Source organism: Lampris incognitus, chromosome 11 (genome assembly GCF_029633865.1).
Source record: "Lampris incognitus isolate fLamInc1 chromosome 11, fLamInc1.hap2, whole genome shotgun sequence".
In the NCBI taxonomy this organism is placed as follows: Eukaryota; Metazoa; Chordata; class Actinopteri; order Lampriformes; family Lampridae; genus Lampris; species Lampris incognitus.
Window position 1 is genome coordinate 54,753,628 of NC_079221.1, and position 15,345 is coordinate 54,768,972.

The 15,345-nt window shown below is 49.7% G+C and overlaps 1 protein-coding gene across 1 annotated transcript; it reads left to right on the forward strand.

The window, feature by feature from the left end:
- Window positions 1–701: 701 nt before the first annotated feature.
- On the forward strand, window positions 702–12,210 carry nyx (nyctalopin). Its single transcript, XM_056288961.1, has 5 exons — window positions 702–807; window positions 1,010–1,074; window positions 8,818–9,104; window positions 9,915–10,219; window positions 11,379–12,210. Exons 2-5 carry the CDS (start codon window positions 1,053–1,055, stop codon window positions 12,208–12,210), a joined length of 1,446 nt encoding a protein of 481 aa, XP_056144936.1. The 5' UTR covers window positions 702–807; window positions 1,010–1,052.
- The last annotated feature ends 3,135 nt before the right edge of the window (window positions 12,211–15,345 follow it).

The window sequence follows — 15,345 nt, forward strand, 5'->3', positions numbered from 1 at the left end:
GCTGGGCTGTGCAGACTGATGCTGGGCTGTGCAGACTGAGACGCTGGGCTGTGCAGACTGAGATGCTGGGCTGTGCAGACTGAGACGCTGGGCTGTGCAGACTGAGATGCTGGGCTGTGCAGACTGAGATGCTGGGCTGTGCAGACTGAGACGCTGGGCTGTGCAGACTGAGACGCTGGACTGTGCAGACTGATGCTGGGCAGTGCAGACTGATGCTGGGTCGTGCAGACTGAGATGCTGGGCTGTGCAGACTGAGACGCTGGGCTGTGCAGACTGATGCTGGGCAGTGCAGACTGATGCTGGGCAGTGCAGACTGATGCTGGGCTGTGCAGACTGAGATGCTGGGCTGTGCAGACTGAGACGCTGGGCTGTGCAGACTGAGACGCTGGACTGTGCAGACTGATGCTGGACTGTGCAGACTGAGACGCTGGGCTGTGCAGACTGAGACGCTGGACTGTGCAGACTGATGCTGGACTGTGCAGACTGAGATGCTGGGCTGTGCAGACTGAGATGCTGGGTCGTGCAGACTGAGACGCTGGACTGTGCAGACTGATGCTGGACTGTGCAGACTGAGACGCTGGACTGTGCAGACTGAGATGCTGGGCTGTGCAGACTGAGACGCTGGACTGTGCAGACTGAGACGCTGGGCTGTGCAGACTGAGATGCTGGGCTGTGCAGACTGAGACGCTGGACTATGCAGACTGATGCTGGGCTGTGCAGACTGAGATGCTGGGCTGTGCAGAATGTGTTCGAATACCCGGATGCTGAATTTCACCACACATGGACTCGATCATCTGGAGAAATCAAGTAAGAATGTTTCTTCTCTTTAATTTAAGCATCCGTTTTACAAGTCACAACCACACAAATGCCAGAATCCTAGATTCTTTTTTAAACGACTTGTAGTTTTTTAGTCTAAATATTTCTATACGAAATTTAAGACATTTCAGAAACCGGCCTCTCGGTGTTTTTCCCTGATAAAAGGTTCATGATGTTTGTTGGGTCATTTCAGATCTGCTTTGATTCTGGCATGTTCCAGATGAGACACGGCAGACATGACTGTCACCGCCTTCACCGGTGAGTCCGAGTCCGAGTCCGAGTCCTCCAGGGCCTCCCACAGCTGAACGGCTGAAGACAGGGGAGGCTCGCTTTGTTTTTCAGTCGGAATCAGGAGCTCCCCAACATTTTCGTGCCGCGACCCACCTACACGTGTGGAGACAGTCTGACCCACCAAATAGTCTGGGTCGTGAAATGAGCGATAGATTCTTGACCTGTCAGAAAAGAGAGACGGCGACTAATCCTCCCTGCTGCCCCCTGTCCAGCCCTCACTCGTGGCCCACTAATGATCAGGCATGTCGACGTTAAACATTATCTTAGGGACATGTTGGAACGCTGTGGTTGCATTGACGCCAAAGTATTTCCAGAGTACCACACTTCCTTTTCTCCCTCTGTATCCAAACAAAAGATATTCACTGTGACGTCCAGCGACCTCCTGCCGCGGCCCTCTGGCGGGTCAGGGCTCAGTCTGAACTGGTTTACATAATGAGCAGTCAGGCCGGTGCAGTGACAGCAGAACTGCTCCTGAACGGGGCGTCCGGGTGGCGCGGCGGATCTATTGTGTTGCCAACCAACACGGGGGATCGCCGGTTCGAATCCCTGTATTACCTCCGGCTTGGTCGGGCGTCCCCGCAGACACGATTGGCCGTGTGGGTGTGTGTCCTGGTCGCTGCACTAGCGCCCCCTCTGGTCGGTCGGGGCGCCTGCTCGGGGGGGAAGAGCTTGTTTGCAGTCACGTGATTCCGATGACGCGCGAGACTCAAATGGAGGGCCGGAAGTGAAAAGCAGAATGGACGAGATGGAGGAAAACCCGAAGCGTGCTAGTTGAGACGATATTATGAGAGGAAGGTATAATAAAGAGAAAGTAAGACATGTTGGGCAGGACCCTTACCTTTGTCACGGCCCACACCAGCATTACCCCAGTGTGTCATAACGCTTCCTCTGTAGAAAAGCACTTCCTGCCCTCCACCTACCGTTCGCGCGTCATATGCAAACGAGCTATAGCGTGATCCTCCCCTGCGTTGCGTCCCCCTGGCGAAACTCCTCACTGTCAGGTGAAAAGAAGCGGCTGGCGACCCCACAGTTCTCAGAGGAGGCGGTGGTGCCAGCTGTTCCGGTTTACCCGTAGTAGCTGCGGGTGTGACTCTCTGCCACGGTGCCGGGTTTTTCTGGACCCCCGAGTTATCTACCAGTCCGACGGCAGAGTTTAACTTGGGTATCCAATGAGAAGCCGAAATAGGCGGGACTAATCACGATCGCGAGAGTTCAATAACAGCTGCAACGTAAGCGTCTTTTTCTCTGTGGCAAGAAGAAGAACCTGCGGGGGGGGACCTGCGGGGGGGGGAGAAGAACATGCGGGGGGGGAACCTGCGGGGGGAGAAGAAGAAGAAGAACCTGCGGGGGAAAAAAAGAAAAAAGGAACCCGCGGGGGTAGAAGAAGAAGAAGAAGAACATGTGGGGGGGGGGAACCTGCGGGGGTAGAAGAAGAAGGAAGAATCTACGGGGGGAGAAGAAGAAGAACCTGCGGGGGGGAAAAGAAGAAGAAGGACCTGCGGGGGGAGAAGAAGAGGAACCTGCGGGGGGAGAAGAAGAAGAAGAAGAACCTGCGGGGGAAAAAGAAGAGGAACCTGCGGGGGTAGAAGAAGAAGAAAGAACCTACGGGGGGGGGAGAAGAAGAAGAACCTGCGGGGGGGGGAAAGAAGAAGAAGAACCTGCGGGGGGGGAAAGAAGAAGAATCAGCGGGGGGGAGAAGAAGAAGAACCTGCGGGGAGGAAAAGAAGAAGAACCTGCGGGGGGAGAAGAAGAAGAATCTGCGGGGGGGGGGAGAAGAAGAAGAACCTGCGGGGGGGGGGAAGGAAGAGGAACCTGCGGGGGGAGAAGAAGAAGGAAGAACCTACGGGGGGAGAAGAAGAAGAACCTGCGGGGAAAAAAAGAAGAGGAACCTGCGGGGGTAGAAGAAGAAGGAAGAACCTACGGGGAGAAGAAGAAGAAGAACCTGCGGGGGGAGAAGAAGAAGAAGAACCTGCGTGAGTTTACCGAGAAAATTAAATGCAGTGCCAGTGACGACGGCGTCTAACTGAAACAAAGTGAGAAGTCGCCACCAAAGGTTTAGAGATGAGCGCGCTAAACCGCTCTCCTTTATCACGCCACGTGGATTCTCATGCGTATTGTGAGCACGCCAGATGCGACACTTCCGTCCAACGTGGTGGGCTGGACGATTTAAAAGAGCACAATAAAACCACCGACCATGGCAGATATGCGAAGGTCGTCAGAGATAGCAAATCAGCTGGCGGATGCTACACGACCCTCTGCTACTCACAACCCTCTGCTACACGACCCTCTGCTACTCACAACCCTCTGCTACACGACCCTCTGCAGGCGGCGTTAACTGACGGCAGCCATGACAGACGCACAACTATATCCAGTTGTTGTAGGCTATTGTAGTGAAGAAGTAGGCAGGGTCGTGACTCAACGTCTTGCATTACCTGCACGTGAGGAGACCCAGTCAACAGTCCTGTTAAACGCCTTAGCCGAGTCACGTGAGTGAAGGTAGTACGCTGGGTTGTTGATTCAATGGACGACGCTCCGAGTAGAGCGTCGCCTGTCGCGTCGTCTTCACAACATGACGGGGATATAAGCTGTTCCTCCTTCATCACGCCATTACTTCAGCACGCCGGGGAAGAGGCGGTTTACCCTCCACATAAAACTCCTCCATCCCCCAACATCAAATCACCACCTCATCACGCCCTCCTCCATCTTCATCACGTCCTCTTCCGTCTTTATCACGTCCTCCTCCGTCTTCATCACGCCCTCCTCCGTCTTCATCACGCCATTTTCATCACGCCCTCCTCCATCTTCATCACGCCCTCCTCCATCTTCATCACGCCCTCTTCCGTCTTTATCACGTCCTCCTCCGTCTTCATCACGCCCTCCTCCGTCTTCATCACGCCCTCCTCCGTCTTCATCAAGCCCTCCTCCATCTTCATCACGCCCTCCTCCAGCGTCATCACGCCATTACTTCAACACGCCGGGGAAGAGGCGGTTTACCCTCCACATAAAACTCCTCCATCCCCCAACATCAAATCACCACTTCATCACGCCCTCCTCCATCTTCATCACGTCCTCCTCCATCCTTATCACGTCCTCCTCCGTCTTCATCACGCCCTCCTCCATCTTCATCACGTCTTCCTACATCTTCATCACGCCATCTTCATCACGCCCTCCTCCAGCGTCATCGCGCCATCTTCATCACGTCCTCCCGCCATATTCATCACGTCTTCATCATGCCCTCCGCCATCTTCATCCGCCTGTAGGGAAAACAGAACGCGTGTTTGTCAGGGCGCCATTTTGTCCGTTTTGACGGACAGATAGAAAAGTTTGACGGGCAGTTTTCTCTCTCGGAACAGTGATCTGAACCGCCATGGCGGCATCCAAGCCTTTCCTCCGGTGGTTTCTACCGGAATAGAGCTGTCCAGTAAAACCAACCTGACAATAAAATCGACACACAAAACTGTCGAGACTTTTTTCAGTTTCTGTTCATTGTGTAACCGGTTCATTTCCTGCCCGGTGCGGGATTCGATACACGGTGGACCGCACCACAAGGCGACGTCACTAACCGCTCGGCTAAAGGGTCCGACCCGTTAGCTAGGGGGCTAACGTGTCTTATTAGTAGTTTACAGTTTCATTTAAATCTTTCTCGCCACCAAAAATGCGTTACCCCACCACCGACTAACTGCCCCTTCGACCTACTTTCTGAGAGAATGTATTTAAAACTGGACCGAGCTTAAAAGCTTTACGCTGCGTCACAATCAGTACGACGGCTGCAGGCGGCGCCGACAAACAGGATGTGACGTCATCTCACCGCGTCAGACTCGGCTGGGAAGCCGCTCGGTGGCAGTTGACATCCTTCGAGCTGTAAATAGTTCATCATATTTCACACACACACACACACACATCCGGCTTCCGACCCGAAGACACGGCCGATTGTGTCTGTATCAAGCCGGGGGTAACACAGGGATTCGAACTGGCGATCCCCGTGTCGGTAGGCAACAGAATAGACCCCTACACTACCCGGGCGCCCCCCCCCCGCATACAACATGACTTTAATCTGTGTGTGTGTGTGTGTGTGTGTGTGTGTGTGTGTGTGTGTGTGTGCTTGTGTATTTGCGTTATTCAATAGGAGGGCATGTTGCCTCTGTGTAGTTTGTGTGAGCGTGAGAATTCATCGCTGTGTGTGCTACTAAGTTTGTGTGTTTGTGTAAGAAAGTGTGTGTTTTGTGTGTTTGTGTGCATTTCTGACTCTCCATATATGTGTGTGTGTGTGTGTGTGTGTGTTTTGTGTGTTTGTGTGTGTCTGGCTCTCCATATATATGTGTGTGTGTGTGTGTGTGAGTGTTTTGTGTGTGTGTGTGTGTGTGTGTGTGTGTGTGTGTGTGAGATTTGGAGGTCCTGTCTGTGTGTTGATGTGCTTGGTGACTATGTGGGTCACAGAATGAAAGTGTTGTCCTGAAACTTGCAGCTGCAGGCGGTCAGATCCTGCTCAGCAGCCGTGTGAGAGAGAGTTGCGTGGAAAGGTGTTCCCCGCCCTGAGAGTTGCGTGGAAAGGTGTTCCCCGTCCTGAGAGTTGCGTGGAAAGGTGTTCCCCATCCCGAGAGTTGCGTGGAAAGGTGTTCCCCGTCCTGAGAGTTGCGTGGAAAGGTGTTCCCCATCCCGAGAGTTGCGTGGAAAGGTGTTCCCCGTCCTGAGAGTTGCGTGGAAAGGTGTTCCCCGTCCTGAGAGTTGCGTGGAAAGGTGTTCCCCGTCCTGAGAGTTGCGTGGAAAGGTGTTCCCCGTCCTGAGAGTTGCGTGGAAAGGTGTTTCCCGTCCTGAGAGTTACGTGGAAAGGTGTTCCCCGTCCTGAGAGTTGCGTGGAAAGGTGTTTCCCGTCCTGAGAGTTACGTGGAAAGGTGTTCCCCGCCCTGAGAGTTGCGTGGAAAGGTGTTTCCCGTCCTGAGAGTTGCGTGGAAAGGTGTTCCCCGCCCTGAGAGTTGCGTGGAAAGGTGTTCCCCGTCCTGAGAGTTGCGTGGAAAGGTGTTTCCCGTCCTGAGAGTTACGTGGAAAGGTGTTCCCCGTCCTGAGAGTTGCGTGGAAAGGTGTTCCCCGCCCTGAGAGTTGCGTGGAAAGGTGTTCCCCGCCCTGAGAGTTGCGTGGAAAGGTGTTCCCCGCCCTGAGAGTTGCGTGGAAAGGTGTTCCCCGCCCTGAGAGTTGCGTGGAAAGGTGTTCCCCGTCCTGAGAATTGCGTGGAAAGGTGTTCCCCGTCCTGAGAGTTGCGTGGAAAGGTGTTCCCCGCCCTGAGAGTTGCGTGGAAAGGTGTTCCCCGCCCTGAGAGTTGCGTGGAAAGGTGTTCCCCGTCCTGAGAATTGCGTGGAAAGGTGTTCCCCGCCCTGAGAGTTGCGTGGAAAGGTGTTCCCCGTCCTGAGAATTGCGTGGAAAGGTGTTCCCCGCCCTGAGAGTTGCGTGGAAAGGTGTTCCCCGTCCTGAGAGTTGCGTGGAAAGGTGTTCCCCGCCCTGAGAGTTGCGTGGAAAGGTGTTCCCCGCCCTGAGAGCTGCGTGGAAAGGTGTTCCCCGCCCTGAGAGTTGCGTGGAAAGGTGTTCCCCGCCCTGAATACCTTCTGGAAAACCTTCTCCTTTTATTGGGCAAACTACTTTTGCTGCCTTGTGTAGAACCGCCCGACACAGAGGAGGAATCCCACCAGGAGGTGGTTGAATCTGGATGAATCTGGATTTCTGGGAGTAAAACACATCCGTCAGGAGGGCTGTTCCTGCCGGGCAGCGTGGAAGGCGGATGGCGGGCCTCCGTCCGTCTCTGTGTCATTGGTTGGTTTGGATCCTACTAAGAGTGAAACGGCCCGCGCTGTGAAATCAGCACTCAGCCTCGCGCCAACTCACGTTTTGTCCGTTTCGCATTGTGTTGTCCGTGCAGAACATCACAAATACACAGACCGCGCCGATTCTGAATGCTGCCGTTTGTCCAGCTCAGTCCCTGAACGCCAGTGGTTTATGTTCCAACGCACAAGTCACTTCAGTCCACTTCAGTTCAGCCCAGTTCAGTTCAGTCCAGTCCAGTTCAGTCCAGTCCAGTTCAGTTTAGTTCAGTTTAGCCCAGTCCAGTTCAGTTCAGTCCAGTTCAGTTTAGTTCAGTTCAGTCCATTTCAGTTCAGTTCAGTTCAATTCAGTTCAGTCCATTTCAGTTCAGTTCAATTCAGTTCAGTCCATTTCAGTTCAGTTCAGTTCAATTCAGTTCAGCCCAGTCCAGTTCAGTTCAGTTCAGTCCATTTCAGTTCAGTTCAGTTCAATTCAGTCCATTTCAGTTCACTTCAGTCCAGCTCAGTTCAGTTCAGTCCACTTCAGTTCAATCCAGTCCACTTCAGTTCACTTTCAGTCCAGTCTAGTTCAATTCAGTTCAGTTTAAACCAGTTCAGTTCAGTCCAGTCCAGTTCAGTCCATTTCAGTTCAGTTTACTTCAGTCCAGTTCACTTCAGTCCAGTCCATTTCAGTTCACTTCAGTCCAGTTCAGTCGAGTTCAGTTCAGTTCAGTTCAATCCAGTCCACTTCAGTTCACTTTCAGTCCAGTCCAGTTCAATTCAGTTCAGTTTAACCCAGTTCAGTTCAGTCCATTTCAGTTCAGTCCAGTCCAGTTCCGTTCAGTTCAGTTAAGTTCAGTCCAGTTCAGTTCAGTCCACTCCAGTTCAGTTCAGCTCACTTCAGTCCAGTCCAGTCCAGTTCACTTCACTTCAGTCCATTTCAGCCCAATTCAGTTCAGTTCAGTCCAGTCCAGTCCAGTTCAGTTTAGTTCAGTTCAGTCCAGTTCAGTTCAGTTCAGTTCAGTTCAGTCCATTTCAGTTCAGTTCAGTCCAGTCCACTTCAGTCCAGTCCACTTCAGTTCACTTTCAGTCCAGTCCAGTTCAATTCAATTCAGTTCAGTTTAGCCCAGTTCAGTCCATTTCAGTTCAGTCCAGTCCAGTTCCGTTCAGTTCAGTCCAGTTCAGTCCAGTTCAGTTCAGCTCACTTCAGTCCAGTCCAGTCCAGTTCAGTTCACTTCAATCCATTTCAGTCCAGTTCAGTCCAGTTCAGTCTAGTCCAGCCCAGTTAACTTTACAACAAATCTGAGAAGAGAAGAGAAGATACTTTATTGTCACTGTGCGCACACAATGAAATGGCATGTGGTGACTCTCAACCCAGCAGCACTAGACAAGGTAAACGATTAAAAAAGGATAAAAACAAGCACAAACAACATTTAGTATGAACAAGCGAGGTAGCAGAAAATGGTAAAGAGACAATAAAAGATGGCAGCGGCTTTTAAAGTTCGCAGTAGTGCATGGCATTATTGCACACAGTCGTTGATAGTGCAGCGGCTTCAGTTGCAGTTCGTCGGGCGATGGAGGCCACAGCTCTGTAACATAACAAAATATATTAGACCCTGAGCAGCAATGCATTGTAAAATAATACAAATACGTCATGAAAACACAAACAAGCTCAACAGAAATACAGCAGAGCGACAAGCAAGATGAGTTGAACACACGTCCTCCATCACAGGAAGGGTTTCTTCCCCCTTGTGAGTGTCTGCAGTCTGTGGATGTTGTGTGTGCTGCTTTTAATGTGTGACGTGGTGGTCTCTTGTGTTTTTCGAACACAGTCAAGACATAAAGTGATTGATGAAATGATTGGGTGACTGATTGATCAGATGTTTGATTGACTGATCAATCGATACTCTCTCCCTCCCAGTCTCCGTGCTGTGGCTGCTGCCGCAGGCTGCCGTGGCCCTCTGGGCGTGCGTGCGGATGTGTCCGGCTTCCTGTTCGTGCACCCAGGAAAAGAGCTGCAGTGTGTTGTGTGACCGCTCCGGCCTGTCCGAGCTGCCGAGAGAGTTCCCGTGCGAGGCGTCGTCCATCAACCTGGACAAGAACCGACTCAAGTTCCTGTCGGAGCGAGCCTTCGGTACTCTGCCCTCCCTCAGGTCGCTTTCCCTGGACCACAACAACATCTCCTTCATCACACCCGGAGCCTTCAAGGTCTGCTTTCCCATCAGGCCTTTCTAGAACTGTTAAAAAAGCTGAAATCTGTGATTTCCCCAGGTGTCTCCTTCTCTCTGACAGTTGGGACCACAAACCAGGCGTAGCAGGACAGGATACCAGGTGTAGCCGTGGCTACACCTGTGGCTGGCGTGCAGTCAGCTCAGCAGTACACAGTTCCCACCCTTGTAAACATGGATCCTGGGACCAAAGCTAACACAGGCAGTCTAATGTAGCGCAAACTACTCTACACTTAAGTGTCATACACAGTCTTCCATAACATGTGTCTGGTTTCTCCTCTAGAGGAAGAAGATGCATTAGTGGATTATGGGAAATAATTCAAAACCATAATCTTATTTTTAGCATTCTGTGAAAACGTTGGTTAATGAAAAGTGCTAACACTGGGATTAAGAGTTCAAATCACAGTGACGATCAGCTTCGGGGAAGGTGCGGTCCCCTTCTTTTAAGAGCTGCTATTGACCCTGGTAGAAATCCAGCAATTGAGCTAAGCTAGGCTAAACTCGCCATTCAGTGTACCTTTAAACTGCATGCTCAGGCGTAAAATGGAAGGAGTCTACGAAACGTAACCCCTGATACTCGGATACTAAAAGAAGTACCATGAGAAAGACAAATATACTCAAATGCTTTGGTAGAATTCGTTACATTCTTAAGAGTTGTGCCTAGGTGAGTTGAGGAACCAACTAGTGAAGTAATTTCAACTTCCACCATGAGCATAAGTGAATTAATTGAAAACTACTGATCGGATACTTCAGTGACAGAACCAATAAAAAAGCTGTGTCCCCACAACAGGGCCTTCCCAATCTGGTGGAGCTGAAGATGGCCCATAACGAGTACATCAGTTACCTGCACACTCGCACCTTCACCGGCCTGAAGAGGCTGGTTCGTCTGGACCTTTCCGACTGTAACCTCTTCAACATCCCCGACCGGATCTTCCTGGAACAGACGGCCCTCAGAGAGCTGCTCTGCTTCCAGAACAACTTCCGCCGGGTTCCCGGAGCCATTCGAGGGATGGAGAACCTGACCCACATCTACCTGGAGAGGAACAAGATAGAAGCTGTGGCCTACAACTCTTTACTGGGCCTTGGGAGCATCAAGTAAGTCACAGCGGAAAGGAAGTATGAGAAAAGAAACAAAAAAAAATGTCTTACCCAATGTCAAACTCTGTCCCTCTGTCTCTTGTACATGAACACTAGTGTCCTGGTTATGATCAGGTTTTTGCAGTATCCTGTTCATGTGCTTGTGCTTGTATATCCTGGTTACATAAACCTGGATAAGCTTCCTCCGGCTTGGTCGGGCGTCCCTACAAACACAATTGGCCGTGTCTGCGGGTGGGAAGCCGGATGTGGGTATGTGTCCTGATCGCTGCACTAGCGCCTCCTCTGGTTGGACGGGGCGCCTGTTCCGGTAGGGGAAGGGCGAACTAGGGGGAATAGCGTGATCCTCCCACATGCTACGTCCTCCCGGTGAAACTCCTCACTGTCAGGTGAAAAGAAGCGGCTGGCGACTCCACATGTGTCGGAGGAGGCATGTGGTTAGTCTGCAGAGGGGGTGGAGCAGCGACTGGGATGGCTCGGAAGAGTGGGGTAATTGGCCGGATACAATTGGGGAGAAAAAAAGGGGGGGGACCCTGGATAAGCCCTGATCCTGGTTTTGAGATACCTGAATACGCTAGCTGAATAAACGAGGCCTGTATCATAAAGTAGGCTTACAGTTAGGGACAGAAATAGGTACAGTAGGTGTAGAAATAACTCTTTGTTCCATGTAAAAATCATATCCTGAATATGAACAAAGTTGGACTAAAAATCATAACCGGGATACTGGTGTGCATGTTAGTGTAGACAGCAGTTGTTGGGTGAAATTATGGTAAAAAAAAACAAAAACATATTGGTGTCTAGACTAAAACCAAGCAATATATGGATGAAAAGTAAAAGTTTGCTAGACGTTTATGGCAACACACTTTCTTGTCGCATTGTAGATTGCTCTCAATGTGATATTATGGATATTTTGTAAAATGCATAAATTTAATCTTGAATATGGTAAAGAGATAAAGAACCATTTTTCATTTATTTCAGTTAATTGCTTGAGTGAAAAGTAGGCTAGGCTAAGCTGGTGTGGGCTAAGTAAGTTGGTCTTGACATAGCTGCTATGTAGACCCCTTTCAGTATCTAAATGACAGCTAGCAAATGCTGGCTTGTTTCTCTCCTTCGGCTTTTGATATGTAACCTTCTCGCTCTTTTCGTTATTTCATTACAGGTACTTGAACCTCCAGGAGAATCGCATCAATGTCATTCACGACCAGGCCTTTCAGGACCTGGTGCGGCTGGAGAACTTCTACCTGAATGACAATCTGCTGTATGACCTGCCCCGGATGTCTTTTAAAGGCCTCAGCCGCCTCAAGATGCTCAACCTGGGTGGGAACCAGCTGACCAACGTGTCACGGACCTGGTTCAGTGACCTAGTGGAGCTGGAGATCCTCTACCTGGACAGGAACCGGCTGACCTACATCGAGGAGGGCTCTTTTGAGAACTTGACCAGTCTTATCACGCTCCACCTTAACAGCAACAACCTCACCAGCCTTCCCTTTCCCGTCTTCCAGCCCATCTACTTCCTGGGTCGTCTCTATCTCTTCAGGAACCCCTGGGAGTGCGACTGTTCCCTGGAGTGGCTGAAGGAGTGGATGGAGAGCTACAAGCTGGTGCGGGATGTCCCCTGTGCCTCGCCCTCATCTGTGGCGGGCATGGACCTTAGTGATGTCATCTTTGCCAAGCGCAACGGTTCATGTTTGGACCCTGCGGAGCTGAACATGACTACAGTGTCTTCAGAGACCATCTCTACCACCGAGAACCGCTTCAACAGCCTCATTTCCAAACTCCTCCAGCAGGAGCTCAGAGAGGAGATGGGCAACGGGACTGAGAGCCTCCGCAATGGGACGACTCCGCTCGACCCCGAGGATGGACAGCTCTCTGCAGGGGTCAGAGGTCACAAGTCAGAGGCAAACCACTCACTGCTCGGCTTCCTTGTCATGTGGTACATCTTGGGGTTGAATGGCCGGCCAGTATTTGGCTTCAGTGTTTCCGACACGTGAGAACACTGGAGGTGGTTCAGGATTTTCTGAGCGGTGAAAACATGGCCACGGTATCTTCATTTGGAATAGACTTTCTCATGTGACACGAGACTAAACATGACACAAGAAAAAATCCTGCTTTGATAGAAGGTTATTTGACCCTACCGTGCTGAAGACCATTCGCTCATCTTTTATGGATTGCTTTGTAGCAGATGGATTCTGTTGGTTTCTGTTATTTCATGGCAAACATTGACCTTTAGCAATGCACAAAAATTCAGCTGAACAGAAAGAAAGATCGCTGGTGTATTTACTACGCAGCTTCCCTCCAGGCTCATAAACAACGAGGCTATGCTGAGCCGTACCATACAGGACATAACAGAAGTACTGCACAGTTGGTTTGTATATTTATAGAGCACGTGTTGGTCTGAACTGGGGATTATTGAGGCACCGTGATCAAAACGTATATTTGATCTCCCACCTTTTGTTATATAACAACCACAAATTAATATAGGTTTAATTAATATTATGTAACATTGATAACATTGCATCATGACTGTTTTTGTCGGCTCCGTGTAAAAGCACAGGAGATGGGCATAGTTCTCCCTGTAGTCGTCTCCAGAGCAGATGTCCTCATTCTCCCCATTTGTGTCCATCCAGCTCTGCAGATTTCCATCAGAGCATCAATAATCTTCTTAGTGCACGCTGCCTGTGTTTCCTACTTGTATGGAGCGCTGGAATGTTGCAGAAATGTAATGGAGGGCCTTTTTTTGCCTCGCGGCTCGGTCACACTGTTGTTGTTTGATGTGGTGGATAGGAGTTACCTAATGGCTCAGAGAGACACACGTCCTGGCTTCTACAAGTCAGATATGTTCTCATATAGATTGAAATTCCATATGTTGGCCGTGACATGTTATCCATAACAGATGTGGGACATTCTATATATGCGAATCTGGAAACACTCACGAAACGAGACTGAAACATCGTTAGTATCGTACCAATAAAACTATCAAAACCAACAACTGTATATAGACATCTATAAATACGTTAAGTATCTGAACTCAAAATTTCAGGATTAGAATTGGATCAAAATGGACAGTGACACGATACCCAAAGAGAGAGCGTTTGTATATTCATGGCATATTTCCAATAATTCCATTGGGTTGAATAAAAAATATTAACCTGGGGTGAAGTTTTACACGTGCCAATGAGTTCGTGCTCTTTCGAGCCTTTTCATTAAACGCTAATATGATGTGAAGGCCCATAGACGTCACGTTAGCTGTTGATCTGAGAAAAACCTGCAGAAATTGTGTCGAAGCACTTCAGCAGTAAGAAGCTTTTTCATATAGAGAGATTGTAAACCATTTTATATTAACTATATTTGTAAAACAATGTCTTTTTTTGTGTACTGCCGTGTCTGTATTCACACTGATTTGGAGCTGAAAATGTCTTTGAGCAGTTCTGATCTGATGTCCCCCTCTGCTGTATCATTATTTATTAGTTTATTTGTCAGGGACAAGTACAAAGAACATTGCCAGTTGCAGGAGCAGTGTGCGATGTGCTGTACACGTGTACATAGCTGGAGCTAATTTCAAACACCAGTCCCTTGATGGGCATTGGTAGTTCAAGCAAATCATTAGAATTCTGCGTTACAGTTTAAAATCAGTGCATATAGTTGGAACCGGTTATTTTCTTGCCCGGTGCGGGATTCGATACGAGGTGTACTGCACCACAAGGCGACATCACTAACCGCTCGGCTAATAACGGGTCTTATTAGTAGTTTACAGTCGTCACCTTCCCCGGAAGCGCGCCCTGGCGCTTTGTTCTTCCCGCGCTCAGAAGAGACTTCTGAGGATCTGCACACTTCCGGATCCCACCGCTGCCGCCAATGTAACCGGTTATTTTCTTGCCCGGTGCGGGATTCGATACGGGGTGTACTGCCCCACAAGGCGACGTCACTAACCGCTCGGCTAAAGGGTCAGACCCGTTAGCTAGGGGGGCTAACGTGTCTTATTAGTAGTTTACATAGTAATAAACAAGAACAACAACCATCCATGACAACAACCAAACAAACACACAGACATGTAAAAACAAACCACTCATAGCATGAACCGGCTTTCCATTACGGAACTTAAGCCCTAGAACTCAAGCGCTGGAATTTAGATCTGGAACCTAAGCACGAGATCTTCAGTTGGTGTCGTTTTCCCACTTCCCTAGCCCTACTGCGTCACACGCGTTTCGCCCTCCAGCACAGTAGGTGGCGATATGCATCGTCCAGTTGGTTTACAAAACTAAATACACGGAAGAAGCGGGAAAATTCACCAACCTCATCATTTCTCACGGCGCCGTCCGACTGCTTCCGAATCGCCAGTAGCGCTTGGGTCTCCTCTGTCGTCCAGTATTGTCTAGATTCGGGATTTTCCATTTTTTTGTTTTATAAAAACTTGCAAGAAATGTTAACAAACTAGCTAGCAAACGTTAGCTTGTAGCTAGCGAAGCGATGTTTAAAATGGCGGCATTCGCAAACGGTGAAATTCGCAGGACGTAGCCAAGACGTTAAGGAATGTAGTTCATGCGTATGACGTACTTCCACCCTAAGCCCCGGGGCTTCCTGCCGTGGCCCCGGGGGGGCTGAAGTTCTCTGATAAACCCGCATGCAGCCCCAGGAAAGCCCAAAGAAACAACAGGAACCAGTAGGCCGAGTTCAAGTACTAGCTTAAGCCCGTACTGGAAATGGGGAATTACTAGTTGGTGTCATGACCACAGTTCTGGCCAAGCTTTAACCAGGTCTTGATTATTGTAGAAAAGTTTTGAAATCCTGAATCTGCTTTGAACTGGCAGGTAGCGAATTCCAGAGGGTTGTGCCTTTAATTGAGGAGGCAGTTTGTGCAAAGGAAATCTTAGTGTCTAATTCTACAATTTCTCTCTGATGTATTTCGGGTGTTACTGGCAGTATAGTTATGCAAGTGTTGAAAATAGGTGGAGCGAGATGATGAAGACATTTAAATGTAGGGGTGTGGTTGGAGTAATTACTGAAATTGTCAAAACTGAGAAGTTTATACTTCTTCAGAATATTGCATATGATGCAATCTCGGTGGTTCATTGGCCAGAACGTTGGTAGTTTGATTATAAATTGACGTTAATGGTTTATTGGCAAAG